General features: G+C 40.1%; 1 protein-coding gene across 2 annotated transcripts in view; it reads right to left on the reverse strand.

Moving 5' to 3' along the window:
* The window catches only part of NBAS (NBAS subunit of NRZ tethering complex), a 317,946-nt gene extending 306,843 nt beyond the window's left edge, over nt 1-11,103 (reverse strand). The window contains exons 1-5 of one of the 2 annotated variants that reach the window (XR_013441601.1): nt 10,902-11,103; nt 8,757-8,811; nt 6,764-6,800; nt 4,144-4,221; nt 3,498-3,545 (exon numbers count right to left, since the gene is read on the reverse strand). Coding sequence is in view for 1 of the 2 variants with exons in the window: in XM_078055983.1 (XP_077912109.1) it covers nt 3,498-3,545; nt 4,144-4,221; nt 6,764-6,800; nt 8,757-8,811; nt 10,902-11,018 (335 nt within the window). In the remaining variant the exon portion in view is untranslated. The remainder of the gene's footprint in view (nt 1-3,497; nt 3,546-4,143; nt 4,222-6,763; nt 6,801-8,756; nt 8,812-10,901) is intronic. The other variant, XM_078055983.1, reaches the window with a different exon arrangement.
* Between the last annotated feature and the right edge of the window lie 2,971 nt (nt 11,104-14,074).

A 14,074-nucleotide genomic window follows, 5' to 3' on the forward strand; every position in this document is an offset into this window, starting at 1 on the left:
TTCATAAATATATTCACTTAAGCAAATCTGGGGGAGAGTGCCTTTTTTTATGAGTCCCTTACTTTAATGCTTTTTGTTGTGTTCTGTGATGGTTCCTAATTAGTCCCTGTATTTATAACAGCCCATAATAAGAAATTGTTACTTCACTATTTAGGATAAAAGGAAACACATATTAGCACTTATAATATGTAATTACTGCCAAATTACAAATTAAAGTAGCAATTCACAAGAAGTCGCTTTTTATCCATGTGAGCCCCACACACAAGCAGGTTAGGGATGCCGTATCAGAGCAAAGGACCGGAGTCACCTGCCACCCACTACAAACACATTGGGGCCCAGCAGCCCTGGTATGATCTTGCAAAAGGCAGGGCTCTCTCTGAACTACAACTAACATGTGTTTCAGCTTTGCATTTTCTCTCCTCAAAAACATTTCCTATTTATGACTGCTTCCAAATATTGAATAATGACCCCGAACACTAGAGCAATCTTTCATATTGTAATACAGTCAACAAATACTGACCGAATACCGGGTGCCCACTACTAGCACTACTGAGCAATCTTGCCTTGTATGTGTTCTTCACCACAGCACAAAAAACAAATGTGGAATAGCGAAAACAAAGATCTTAAACTCAGGCACAGCCACGGTGCATCAGGTTTACTTTGAGGATTTACCCTGCCCTTTTTCTTTGCTAACCATTCCACATCTTTGCTCAAACACTCTTCCTTTCAGATTACTACAAAGTGTATCTATCACTTCAGCAAGAGGAACTGACTGCCAACTCTGAGCAAGTCAGTGGACTATGCCCTGTAATGTCCTCCCAGCATCTGGTTCTTCTATCCCACTTACAAACACCTTACTTATTCATCAAACATTAACCAGGCATCTATTATGTTCAAGGAAATATAAACTCCTAGGGAGGAGCGCCTGGGTGGCTCAGTCGATTAAGCATCTGACTCCTGATTTCGGCTCAGGTCATGATCTCAGGGTCCTGGGATCAAGCCCTGCACTGGGCTCCAAGCTCAGTGGGGAGTCTGCTGGAGATTCTCTCTCTTCCTCTCCCTCTGCCCCTCCCCCTGCTCGTGCATGCTCACTCTCTCTCTAGCTCTCTCTAAAATAAAATCTTCAATAAACTGCTAGGAAAAAAGGACAGGGTCCGCTTCCAAGGAACACACAGTGTAACCGGACTTGCAGACACCAGATCCCACTCACAAGGAATTTTAAGTAAATGACAACCCTGGAGTTGTGCAAAGCAGTAGCCCTAACTATACCAGGGGAAACCCACATGTAAGCATACAAGCATATATGGCTAAACAACATGATCAAAAGGTAGTATAGATTAGTGGTTAAAAGCAGGAACACTGAAGCTAGAATGGGAGATTTCAAATCCTCAAGCAAGTAATTTAGCCATATTGTGCCAGCTTCCTTATTTCTAAAATGGAGAAAAATAGCAATGCCTACCTCACAGGGCTTCTGCAAAGATTAAATGAATTAACACATGCAAAGCACTTACAAGAGAACGCCCAACACCATTAGCATTAGCCTATCATTAAGTATAATAGTGTTGATTTCAGGAGCATAAAGGATTGGTACCTAACCATTGAGGGGGAGGGGTGGGTCCATAGGGAGTGTGTTTCTGAAAAGCTTGCTAGTGGAATTCATGCCTCACCATGTAAGACTCCTTAGATATAATAATGTTATCAAAAGCTTTTGCAAATTACACACCAGATGAATAAGATCTTGATGAGCATCACTTCCGTTGCCTAGAAATCTTCCCTCACCACTTAGTCTCAAATACATGAGTGAATTCCTGGAGTTGGATATATGTACAAGTTTTATAAATATTTTACACCCTAACAATCCAGTAGCAAATCCTTTTATAAAAGCAAATTTTTTTTGTTCTTCTCATCAAAAATTTTATTAACGAATTCCAGAAACCCATGGTCAAACTCTTCTTCACTGGCCTAAATATCAATCCCATCCCCACATGCACATTCTGACCCTAACACCTAAAATCATTCCACTGATGTTCTCATTTCATGGAAGACGGAAATTTTGACAATTAACGGTTATTTGTAAAGTCACACCATAGCACATTTCTCAAAAAGATACAGTTCACATTACTGCAACAAACAGAATAGCAAGTACTTGCCCATTCCTATGAACAATGGAAGTTCAAAAATTGTGTCAGCCTGATGCTTACTGATGCTGTGTTAAAAAAGAGGGACCTGCCTATCAAAGCATGCCAAATTAAGTAATGTAGTTTGGAAAGGCTGTCATTATTGTCAATCATCTCCATCCTGATGACTGTAAGAGGGATCATGAAACAAAGCCTCCACATCTGAAGTTGATGCCCCAATGCAGACAAACCCTCTGTCTACTCCCCCACAAGTTGAGGGGTCCAGGTCTGTTTGGATAACTAGAAAAAGAAATTACAAAAACAAAAAGCTAAAACCAGTGTGATAACAACTGAATGCTCATTATACTATGCTTAGTCAAGAATAATACGTATCAGAAGAAAGTTTTGACTGGTATCTAGGCATCCTGAAATTTCAGTCTCATTGCTTATTTTTTAAAAAACCAAGAGCTACACCTTGCCTGAAGAAGTAGCCTCTAATTTTAGAAACGCAACACATTTTGTCTGCTATTGGTAATTCCCCCCCCCCAAATTAACTAGTTTTCCTGAGTTAGTTGCTATTGTTGCTATTTCTTTCACAACTGATCTATTACTTAAAAATAAAATACATGGAAGGGCACCTGGGTGGCTCAGTTGGTTAAGCATCTGACTTCAGCTCAGGTCACGATCTCAGGATCCTGGGATTCAGCCCTGCCTAAGGCTCCCTGCTCAGCAGGGAGCCTGCTTCTCCCTCCCCTTCCCCTTTTCCTCCCCCCCCCCCTTGCCTTTTCTCTAATAAAAAAATCTTTAAAAATAAATAAAATTAAAAAAAAATAAAGTACATGGAAAGCCCAGCTTAGAGAAGCCTTCTAGATGTGTACAGAATACCACTGAATGTCTCAAGATGACAGAATATCACTGGTCTCAAGTAATATGTAATCCTTGTCTTTCACAGACTCATATTCCATCTACAGCTTTATGCCAACAGAGCAAAGTAGTCCCTACTTCAATACCTTCTTGAGTATCTGCTTCAGCTGACTTAGCAGTAACCAGTCAAACAAGAGTGACTTCTAGAGTTCTGAAGATATGCCTGGTCTCCTGAGAAAGTAAAATTTCACAGGTGACAGCAGACTGATCTGGGGAAGTAGGCCCTGCTACTCTAACAAAGTATCTTTCGTCCTGTAATTGGCATAAGTGGTGTTTGACACCTCACAAAATTATGCGAGTTAATGGTAAAATCCCTTTAAATACGCCCCTTCAAAAATCTTAGTTCCCCTAAATCAAGTAAAATTTTCTCAAGGGAAATTTTAAATATGAATAATATTAACAATTACCTGACCTCTCTCAAGGGAAGTTTTAAATATGAATAATATTAACAATTACCTGATCTCCACACACTGATCTTGAACAGCAGCCAAAAGTTTTCCATTGCTTTCACGGCCGAGAGAGAGAAAAAAATTCTATGTGAATATTTGCAGCGGTCTTCAACAAAGATGGAATGACTCTAAGACGTTAAAAATCATTTTTAAATGCTTTCGCATCTTCAATTATCCAACTTTTGACCTTAAAACTAAAGGAGTATAAAGGTACCGAAGTGTACACAAAAATGATTCAATACAGGTGAATTAATACATTTAAAAGATACCAATCAGGGGCGCCTGGGTGGCTCAGTTGGTTGGGCGACTGCCTTCGGCTCAGGTCATGATCCTGGAGTCTCGGGATCGAGTCCCGCATCGGGCTTCCTGCTCAGCAGGGAGTCTGCTTCTCCTTCTGACCCTCCCCCCCATCTCATGTGCTCTCTCTCTCTTTCTCATTCTCTCTCTCAAATAAATAAATAAAATCTTTAAAAAAAAATAAAAAATAAAATAAATAAATAAAAGATACCAATCATATGTGACAAAGTGAATTCACATTCAGTAAAATAAAAATAAAATCAAGACTGCAAGCCAAAAGTCCCCAAAATTAATATCCATAATGAAACTTAAGTGCTAATCCCAGTAGAGAAACACATAAATTTTTAACACCTTACCTTGCAAGTACCAAATGCCAGTTTATCTGTTTATTAACCAAGCGAACCAGTCCATCAGGGAGCAAAAAAGGCACAGGGCTGAAACAACACATTAGCTAACTTAAAATCTAATCATGAAAGACACACATAAGTAAATAAATATTATAAATAGCATATAGAGCTATAGCAAGATAAGATTTTTTTTCCATTCGAATATAAGATTTGAATATTGGTAAACCCAAAACTAAGAGTTACTAATTAGTTATCTGAAATTTGACCACATACATATCTCTTTTTCCAGAAAAGCATGGTGGTATGTTCAAAACATAAATTTTATGTCCTTCCTAAGGAAAAGATATCGAAGATACCCGTACCATAGCAGAGTGAGCCTGCGAGAAACCCTTCCTGTTACACACACCTAGAAATTCTGACTCATGTCTAACAAATTCTGGTATACAGCTAAACTCACAAGAATGAAAGAAATCTTCAAGTGCTAGAAATGAAAGGGGAACTTAAAGTTCGAATTGGGTACAGGTACAAGAACTCAAAACAGGAGGTAACACCCGGGACAGGAAAGGAGCTGCAGGGCACAGAAAGAACAGAAGCTGAAAGGGGGACCCCAGCAAGGCCAGCATGTCCCTTGACCCCTTGACATGACTGCACTCAGTGAAAGGAGGAAGGACTAGACAAACCTCGCCATGGGGGGGCAGGGGGCGAGCATTGTTCAGGAATGTCATCTAAGTCTGGAATTCGGTCTGTGGGAGGATGGGAATGAAATCCCCTATGAAAAAGAAAAATCCCAAACCTTTACTACATGCAAGATCAGACCGCAATTTCACTTCACTCAAGTGGTGCAAGAATCGCCAAGCACAAGCTCACAATAACATCATTCACCAAAGACAGGAGGAAAGGATTCACGGGCAGTGTATGAGCAGATACAACAAATCGGGAGTAACGCAGGGCAGGAGGAAATCAAGAAAATAGATGGAAGGGGCGCCTGGGTGGCTCAGTCGTTAAGCGTCTGCCTTCGGCTCAGGTCATGATCCCAGGGTCCTGGGATCAAGCCCCGCACCAGGCTCTCTGCTCAGCAGGAAGCCAGCTCTCCCTCTCCCACTCCCCCTGCTTGTGTTCCTGCTGTCCCTATCTCTCTCTCTGTCAAATAAATAAATAAAATCTTTAAGAAAAAAAAAAAAGAAAAGAAAATAGATGGAAAAGAAAAATAAAGAAAACAAGCTGGTGGGAAAAAAAAAAAACGAGAAAAAAAACACCATGGAAATTAGAAAACAAAAAAGTAGGATAAAAGTATCAGTAATATACATTCAGCATATTTATGTTCATTTCTAAAACACAAAATATTTTATACCATGGTAGTTACAGAAATATTATAACAAAGATATGAAACATGCATGTGAACAATACCATCAACTGAGGATGATAATTTCCTCTGGTGGGGAAGGGAGGTGGGGGGGCAAGGAGTTGTAACATTTTGCATAAAAAGAGAGAGATAGCTATCTGAACCAAACAGCAAACTGCCTAATTCACATGCAGATAATACCATAATAAACTTGTTCGGACTTAAAAGGTCTGTAATTCTCAGTCTGTTTATAATACTTCATAATTAAAAGAAAAAGAAAAAGCTACCTGAAACAAATATTGCCCCGAAACCTTTAAGTTTAATTACTATAAACTCAAGAGCAAAAACTGAACTTTTTTCAGTTAACTTTATGTTACCTGTGAAAGTAACATATCGGAAGATTAAATAATCACTTCATGGCACTGACCTATACTGACATATTTTCTGCCCACACTTCCCTAAGATGTTCAGGACTATCAAGCTAGATCACCCAGTGAGCTCAGGAAAAACAGCCTACCTCTTAAATACTCCTCCCTGTCCCTGCCCCTCCCTCAGCTCTCATCTCTTTACCCTATCATACTGAACACACACCCCCAAAAAACAAGATAAAATTAAATAAGAAATTAAATCTATACACACACACACACAGAGCAGAAAAAATTCAGAGCTAATCCTAGAGAAGAGTCAAAGGTCTCTTTTATAAAACCCTATTATCTCCGGAGCTTTTAAGATTAGATGTCCTTAAGGAAAAAACAATCTGTGTTAAATAAATCTATAAAACAATTCCTATACACCTGTCTAAAAGCAGAACTATATCATTTGTCAGAACGATCATTTCTCTGTTCCTTTTAAGCCTGAACACTTACACCATGCCTAAAAAGACTTAACACTGAAAAGAATTAAAAAGTACGCAAGAACTGAAACCTAAAGGACCTTCCTTGATACACAGCAACTGAATATTGACTACAAGAACTGTTGATACAATAAGAACAAAATTGTTTTTAAAAAGCTCCCCAAGCATGTGGGCATTCAAGATAAGGCTGACAACACTCATCAGAGAAAGCAGAAGTCATCCCGAGATATTCTGAATAATGACTATAAAGGACGAAAATTACCCTTAGTCGACTGAGATACCTTGTCAGTATATCAACTGTTTGAAAAGGTCTACTTCATTCACCTGAATGTCAGCATCTGTATCACAATCTGGGACTGAATTCTGAAAACTTAAGTCCTAAATAGGATAATATTTGCATTTGACTTTCATACTGTTCTCTGAAGGACACTTACCTGTACCAGATGTATTGGCGTAAAAATAATAAACGATCTGTAATAAAAAATAGCAAAACCAAATGTGAATCATCTATTCTTTAGGAATCGCTTTCAATTAGTTTCACTGACGATAAATCTAAAATATACTGCAGACTGAACCATTACAAAATATGGAGAACAAAATTCTTAAAATAAAGGTATATAATCTAATATACACTGTAACTTTTATAAGATCATACATTTGTGTATGTTAAGTCCCAAGTTTGTGTTACTCAAACATTTTAAGTATTTCCTAACAGTACAAAAAGGAAATGTGAGAAATGTGGTTTGAGATGTGGGAAATGTGGTTTGAAATGTTAAATTTCACCAAAGACTTTAATAAAACCAAGGAGTAGAAGTCACCCTTTAAAACCAAAATATTTGTATAAAAATTAAGATACTATTTTGTACTTTATAGCAAAAGTTTAAAAAAAAAAAATACCTAAAATGCACAAGTCCAGGGAAAAAAAAATCTCTAACACACTGAAAATAAAGGGACACCTCACTTAAGTAGAGTCGGGAGGCTAGAAGGGGGAGTAGTACACTCAACATCAATTATAGGAAGAAGTGTCAGGCCTCAACAGAAGAATCATCAACAGGAAAGTATCATCAGTTATAGGCCCCAAGAAGGAAGAGATGTACCAATGTACCATCAGACTGCCTACAAGAAATGGACTCCCCCTGCAACTCAGGTAGTAAGAAACCATCATCACCTGAATGCTTTACTCCAATGGGCTTTCATTCAGAACAACCCCTCCCAACTTCCTCCTCCAGAAAATAATGTTCTTCTCTGTTTGTTATACTTGGCTATAGTTTTACTGTAACTTGCTTGTCCTGAATTGCAATTCTGTTATTCCTGAATAACCCTCTTTTGCTGGTAGAATAACTGACAGTTTTACTTTTAAGATTAACTACACTATTGACAAATGATGCTTTATATGATCTCATTTAAAATGTGTATGAGAGTGTGAACATATAGGTATAGATCAATGAAAAAAAGTCTGAAGGGTAACAGATGTTCTCCAGGTGGTAAAATGAGAAAATTGTTCATTCGAATTTATAGTTATCCATATTCTCTGAATTTCTCTAAATGAATTTTATTACTTGTGTATATTTTCTAAGTTATCAAAATTTTAAAATATATGTCACAATGAAAATTGAATATTCTAGTGCTTATAAGAGAAGATAAAATTATAGTTAATTTCAAGCACTTAACTCCTTTGAAACCGAAACTTCTTTTTATAAGTAGCTCAAATTCACCAGTTATTACAAGGATGAGCTCTGGAGCCAGAAAGACATGCAGTCAAATTCCAAATGAGTGACCTTGGACAAGTTTCCTCATCTAAAAACATGAAGTCATAACAGCACCTACCTTGCTGGTCTAATAAAGGGTTAGATCAATAAATATAAATAAAGTTCTCACAGCAGCAACGTAATACAGCCAGTGCTCAAGATCTTCTCAGATACTGTGAGCTCATATGCAAACTTTGTCAGGAGTTACATGAATGCTCTGGTTAATCAAATTTTTAATCTGAATAACTCTGACCAGATGTCGCTGAAACATCACGTAAACCACTTAAAATTAAAATACACACATATATTAAATTAAAATCGGATAACATGTATGCTATTCATTTTTATCAGGCTCTGTAAGTCTAAAGAACATTTTAAAATTGCTCAAGTTTTGGGGACACCTGGGTGGCTCAGTCAGTTAAGCATCTGCCTTTGGCTGAGGTCATGATCCCAGGGTCCTGGGATCTAGTCCCACATCAGGCTCCCTGCTCAGCGGGGAGTCTGCTTCTCCCTCTGCCTGCTGCTCCCCCCTGCTTGTTCTCTGACAAAGAAATAAATAAAACTCTTTTTAAAAATAAATAAATAAAATTCCTAAAGTTTCAAAAACAGCGAAGTTATAAATGAAATGAAAAAATTATCTAACTATATCATTGTATAAAGAAAAATAAGCTATACTTACCTCTAATCGCTTTTGTGACGATAAAGGATGCACCGTGTTTTCGGTTGCCTCTAGACTGCAATGGGAAAAAAGAATATTACATTTGAGAATTTTCTACTAATACTTACACAATATGTAAAGTTACATTTCTTTGCTAATACTCAGTGCAGGGTACAAGTTACCAGTATTTACAAATCGCTATTTAGAAACAAAAGTAGAAGCAGGACTGAACACAGTGAAAGCAAAAGTAAGCATGGTACAGTTACAGGCATTCATCAGGACACAGGACAAGGATTGAAGCTGGAAACTCAAACACCACATGTCAAAACACCAGTCCAGAGACAGAAGAAGTCAAGGGCAAAGACCATATTGGTTGCCAGTTCAGCAGTCTACTTGGGTGGGTTAGAAAGACCTCAAATAATTTTTGCTTGCAGGAAAAGTGCTCGTATGGATTAATAAACTCGTACCTGGAGGCAAATTTGAGTATTTGTTGTATATCCACCGAGAAAATGCTACTAACACGCACACTGATATACAACCGCTATATTAAATAGTTCCTAAGCATAGACTAAACAATAAGCTACAAATAATAAAATGTACTAATGTGCTGTTAAGAGAGGAACATGGACATACAGTAAGTGCAGACAGATACAGCTTAAAAGCACAGAAAAGGTATTTCATTCCACAAACATGAATTGATTATCCACTGATCAGTAATACACAATTCGGTCCTGGGGAGGGTTATAAAGATGAATCCGATGTAATCGCCCTCCAAGAACTTGAAGTTGGGCAGGTGAAATCAATAGAACCAAAACAAAAACAAAAAAAGTGCCATGAGGTTTCAATGTAAGTTGACGCTGTACTTTTTTTAATCAATTTATAATGTTAAGCATTCTGAAACATTCCCGTAATTAACCAGTGCTAAGGAGTGAATATGCAAACTTTTCTGACCAATAGCAGCAGCAACAGCCTCCTAGCTACATACCCTACAATATTCACATTGTTCAAGACAAACAGAAACTAAGTATATACTTGAAAAACAACATGTACAGCCTGAAAGAATACATTATTCAAGAATTCAAGACAAGCAAAAACTGCAATGGAAAGGAGGTTAAAGAAAAACTACAAACTTTATAGATAGGAGAATGAGCAGTTTCTCCAGTAAAGAAACGGGAAAGATGTAAAAAAGAACTCATATGTCAGGACTCCCTGATCTTTAATAAAACTTTTGAATCTTGTTGCATCCTCGCAGTCTAAAACAATCACAGGCACTCAGTAAATATGTTGAACAAATGTGGGTTCCTGGTTCCTACTGTTCACCTTGTGCTGGGAGGCCCCTCTCTACCCAACGACTGAAAACCCTAAGGTCCAGTTAAGGTTACCAACCCCCTGAACCCCTTCTTCAGCAAGGAACCCAACCCCAGGTCAGCAGCTCCTCACTCATCCCTATCGGGGCGTTTTGTTCATACCACTATCACAGCGCAATTATACTAAGTGACGAAAAAGGTTTACTGGCTCGTCTGCCATCTAGACTGCAGATACTACAAAAGTTATTCACCTTTCTATGCCCACCGCCCGACACAGTATCTGGGACGTGGACGGACACACACGTACATTATCTGGGACACGGACCGACACACTGGCATATTAAATGCTTGTTTACTGAAATACACAGGAATGGGTGCAATTCAGCACCAAGGAGGTTAGGTAAAGGTTTGATGCCGCACTCCGCGGCTGCCCTCCAGATGCTGAGGTGACTGTAGGGTCCTGGAAAGTTCTCCCGCTGCAGATGAGGATCAGCCCTGGTCGGCTCTTGCCTCGCCCCCCGGAAAGGACCACCGAGAATCCAGGCAGCAGCTGCGCCGCCCCTCCAAATACAGACAGTGAAACTGAGATCCGGAATGGGAAGCTTCGTGCCCCAGAGCCCGAGGTTCTGCCCGGACGACCGAATTCGGGAGCCCAGGACGGACCTCAGGTACCTCCCGCTTTAGGGGACCCAGACCCCTGTTACAAATCCGCGGCGCCGTTGCCAGGGCGACAGCACAAGCGGCGGAGCCCTGCTCCCCCTCCCACCCAGCTCCACCACCCTACGTGGCTGCAGCTACGTGGCTCTGCCCGGCAGCGCCCGCGCCAAGCTGGCCGCAGCTCCGGAGGGGCCTGGTTCACCTGTACTTCTGTCTCCGAGGGCCACTCGGTGTTGATCAACAAGTCATAGAGAATCGTCTCCTCCTCGCTCTCCGCGGTGGCTGGATTCACAGCCGGCACTGACTCGGAGGCCGCCATGTTCGCCGGGGAGCCGATCAACCGAAGCGGGGCCACTACGGCATCTCGCAACGGACAAACTTCCCAGGCCGCTGTCGCTTTTGATTCACAGGAAGGAGGTGTGGTTAACTGGGCGTGGAAAGGAAATGCTGGATTAACCCTTTTAAGAGTAGGAAGTACAGTGACTATTGCCTGTCAGGGGTACGCCTTAGGTCCCGGTCCAGGGTACCCCTTGTTTATTAATCTGCGTGAGATAAACAAGTCTGAACCCCTCCTATCCAGCCAGCTTCTATAAAACAAAAATGGTAAAGTATCTTTAAGATGCTAGCTTTCATTTGTATATCTGTAGCCAAATACAAAGAGAGTGCAAACAGTGGTTTTTAAATAAACACCAAAAATTATGCAACTCAATAGATAAAGTCAATGAAAGGTGTCAGAGGAATGATGCTATAGGAGCTCAGAAAAGGCAACAAAGTTCACGGAATCAAGAGGAGTGGAGCTTGTCCTTGGTCTTTAACATTAAGTAGAATTTGAATCAAATCGAGAAGGTTTGGGGAGAGTATCTCAAGTAAGGGGGAATGGGGTCAGCAAAGACAGGCAGAAAAATACATAGTTGAAAGAACAGGCAGCTGAATATAACCCAGTAGGAAAAGGGTATGGAGGCAATAAACTTGAAATAATACATTGAGGACCTACTGGGAGGTAGTTAAAATGCCAGCCTCATTTGTTCATTTATTCATTTAACAAATGCCTCTATGTGGAAAACCCTATACTTGCAAGCAGAGTCTATCGTAACCCTAATGAATATACAGTGTACAAGAAATTAGCACTGTGTCACACTCAAAAAAACACAAATACTGAAGATTTCTTGCAGGAATTATATTGCATAATATCCATTAAGATGCATTAGGCAGTAATGCAATTAAAAGCCTCAGCTGGGAAGCCTAGGGATCCCATTTCTTTCAAAGTTAAATGCTCAAAGCCTGCCCAATATCACCTGCCCGCTCCCCTTACTCTCTCACCTCACTCCTGCTCCTCACCCTTGGACCTACCACCTTCAGCCTCACTGACCTTGCTCTTTCTGAACACAGCAAGCACACTTCACTTCAGGGACTTTGCAAAAGTTGTTCCTTCTGTTTGGGAGGCTTTCTACCAAATATTTGTCTCTCTCTCTCCCTCATTTCCAAGTTTTTGTTCATATGTCACCTTCTCTCCGGAAGCCTACCCTGACTGCTTGTTTTTAAATTTGTAACCACCTTCCCTGAACTCCAGATCTCCAGATCCCCCTTACCTTCTGGGTTGTTGTTTTTTTTTTTTTTCCATAACACTTATCACCCACAATGCTATATAATGTATGTTTTGTTCTATTTTTGTATTGTCTGTCCCCATTCACTAAAATGTAGGCTGCACCAGGACAGAGTGCACTACTATATATGTACCAATGCTAAAATGGAAAAAAAAAAAAACTCAGCTTTTCACCTGTGTAGGGTGAGTTTGTTACTTCTTATGTTCCCATTCCTACTTTTAGAAATATATCAAACATAATTTGTTTCTCTACCTGATATTTCTAATATCTAATTTTTTTTTAATTTCCTGCTGACTCTTGCTCAGCTTGTTTCTTTATGCACTCTGTGTGTGTGTCATTGTGAATTGGAATCCATTCTGGGAGCAGTTTTGGAGTTCTGGCTTGGATGGTGCCTTCCCCTGGAAAGACTTGCCTTCATTTTTGCAAGGCACCCGTGAGACTTGGATCTCCTTTAAATTAAGACTCTAAATCATTTCAGATGTTACAAATATTGTAAATTCAGGCAGGCTGTGGCCACAAATTCTCAAAGGAGACTTTTATAGCCACTCAGATTCCAAGCTGAGCAGACAAGTTTATTTGCTGTCTGGCTCTGTTTTAGGAGATTTTATGTTAATAGGGTTGCTCATCATGGATCCTAATTTTTTGTAGGTTGATCAGTGCTCCAGCTCCCCTCTCCTCACAAGTCTGAGGCCTTGACCCAGCCTCTCCATCCCACCGCACCTCTATCACCTGCCCTGAAATCTAAACTCATCCCTGAGGCGGCTATAATGACTTCACTGCTTCTTCTGTGGATTCTCCTGGCTGTTGCCAGGACTTGGGGATTCTTTTCCTTCTGACCAACTCATCCACTTACTTTAAAAGTTGTGTTTCTGCTTTTATATTCTAGCTAGCATTCTTGGGGTTTGTAAGAGTCTTTCAGGACGTCTTGTCTGACCCATTATCTGAAATGAACCTCCTGAACCTCACAGAGGGAAACACAATGGGGGTAGGCATTCTCCCCCAGCTTTGCCACAAATAGCCATGCAGCTCAGATGCACAGACCACAGATAGCAGCTCAACAGTGGCTCCAACGGGAGGCAACCGGCAGCATCCAAAAGAAATGGTCTTGTTTGTCAACATGTAGAAGACACCTCTGGGGCTCCCCAGAAATATTTGGGAGGGGAGTTTACAAATTGCTGAGGGTCCTGTGTCACCAGCTAAGAGTAAGACCAGTGAAATGACAGTGTTTCATGTTAGGATGATGACTACCATTCCTGTCCACAGTCTGGGGACACCTAGGACGTCTCAAATAACACCAATAATTCAAGAATTCAAAAGGCAACTATAGAACCTAAATACTGTAATTTTTTGTGAACAGGAACGATGGCTTTTTAATCTCTATAAACCCAGCTTGAAGGCTGGCCCTGAATACATTTTTCTTTTTTTTTTTTTAAAGATTTTATTTATTTATTTGACAGAAAGAGACACAGCAAGAGAGGGAACACAAGCAGGGGGAGTGGGAGAGAGAGAAGCAGGCTTCCCGCGGAGCAGGGAGCCCGATGCGGGGCTCGATCCCAGGACCCTGGGATCATGACCTGAGCCGAAGGCAGACGCTTAACGACTGAGCCACCCAGGCGCCCCCTGAATACATTTTTCTTGACTGCATGAATTTTTCATGGTTATTTTCCCACTGTTATAGATTAACCCTTTTTTGCTTAAAAGAGAAACTGCAACTTTTAAAAATCATTTATTTTCTCCAATAAAATAGTAATTTTCTCAAGGAAAATTTCTC

This window comes from Halichoerus grypus, chromosome 10, assembly GCF_964656455.1.
Source record: "Halichoerus grypus chromosome 10, mHalGry1.hap1.1, whole genome shotgun sequence".
NCBI lineage: Eukaryota > Metazoa > Chordata > Mammalia > Carnivora > Phocidae > Halichoerus > Halichoerus grypus.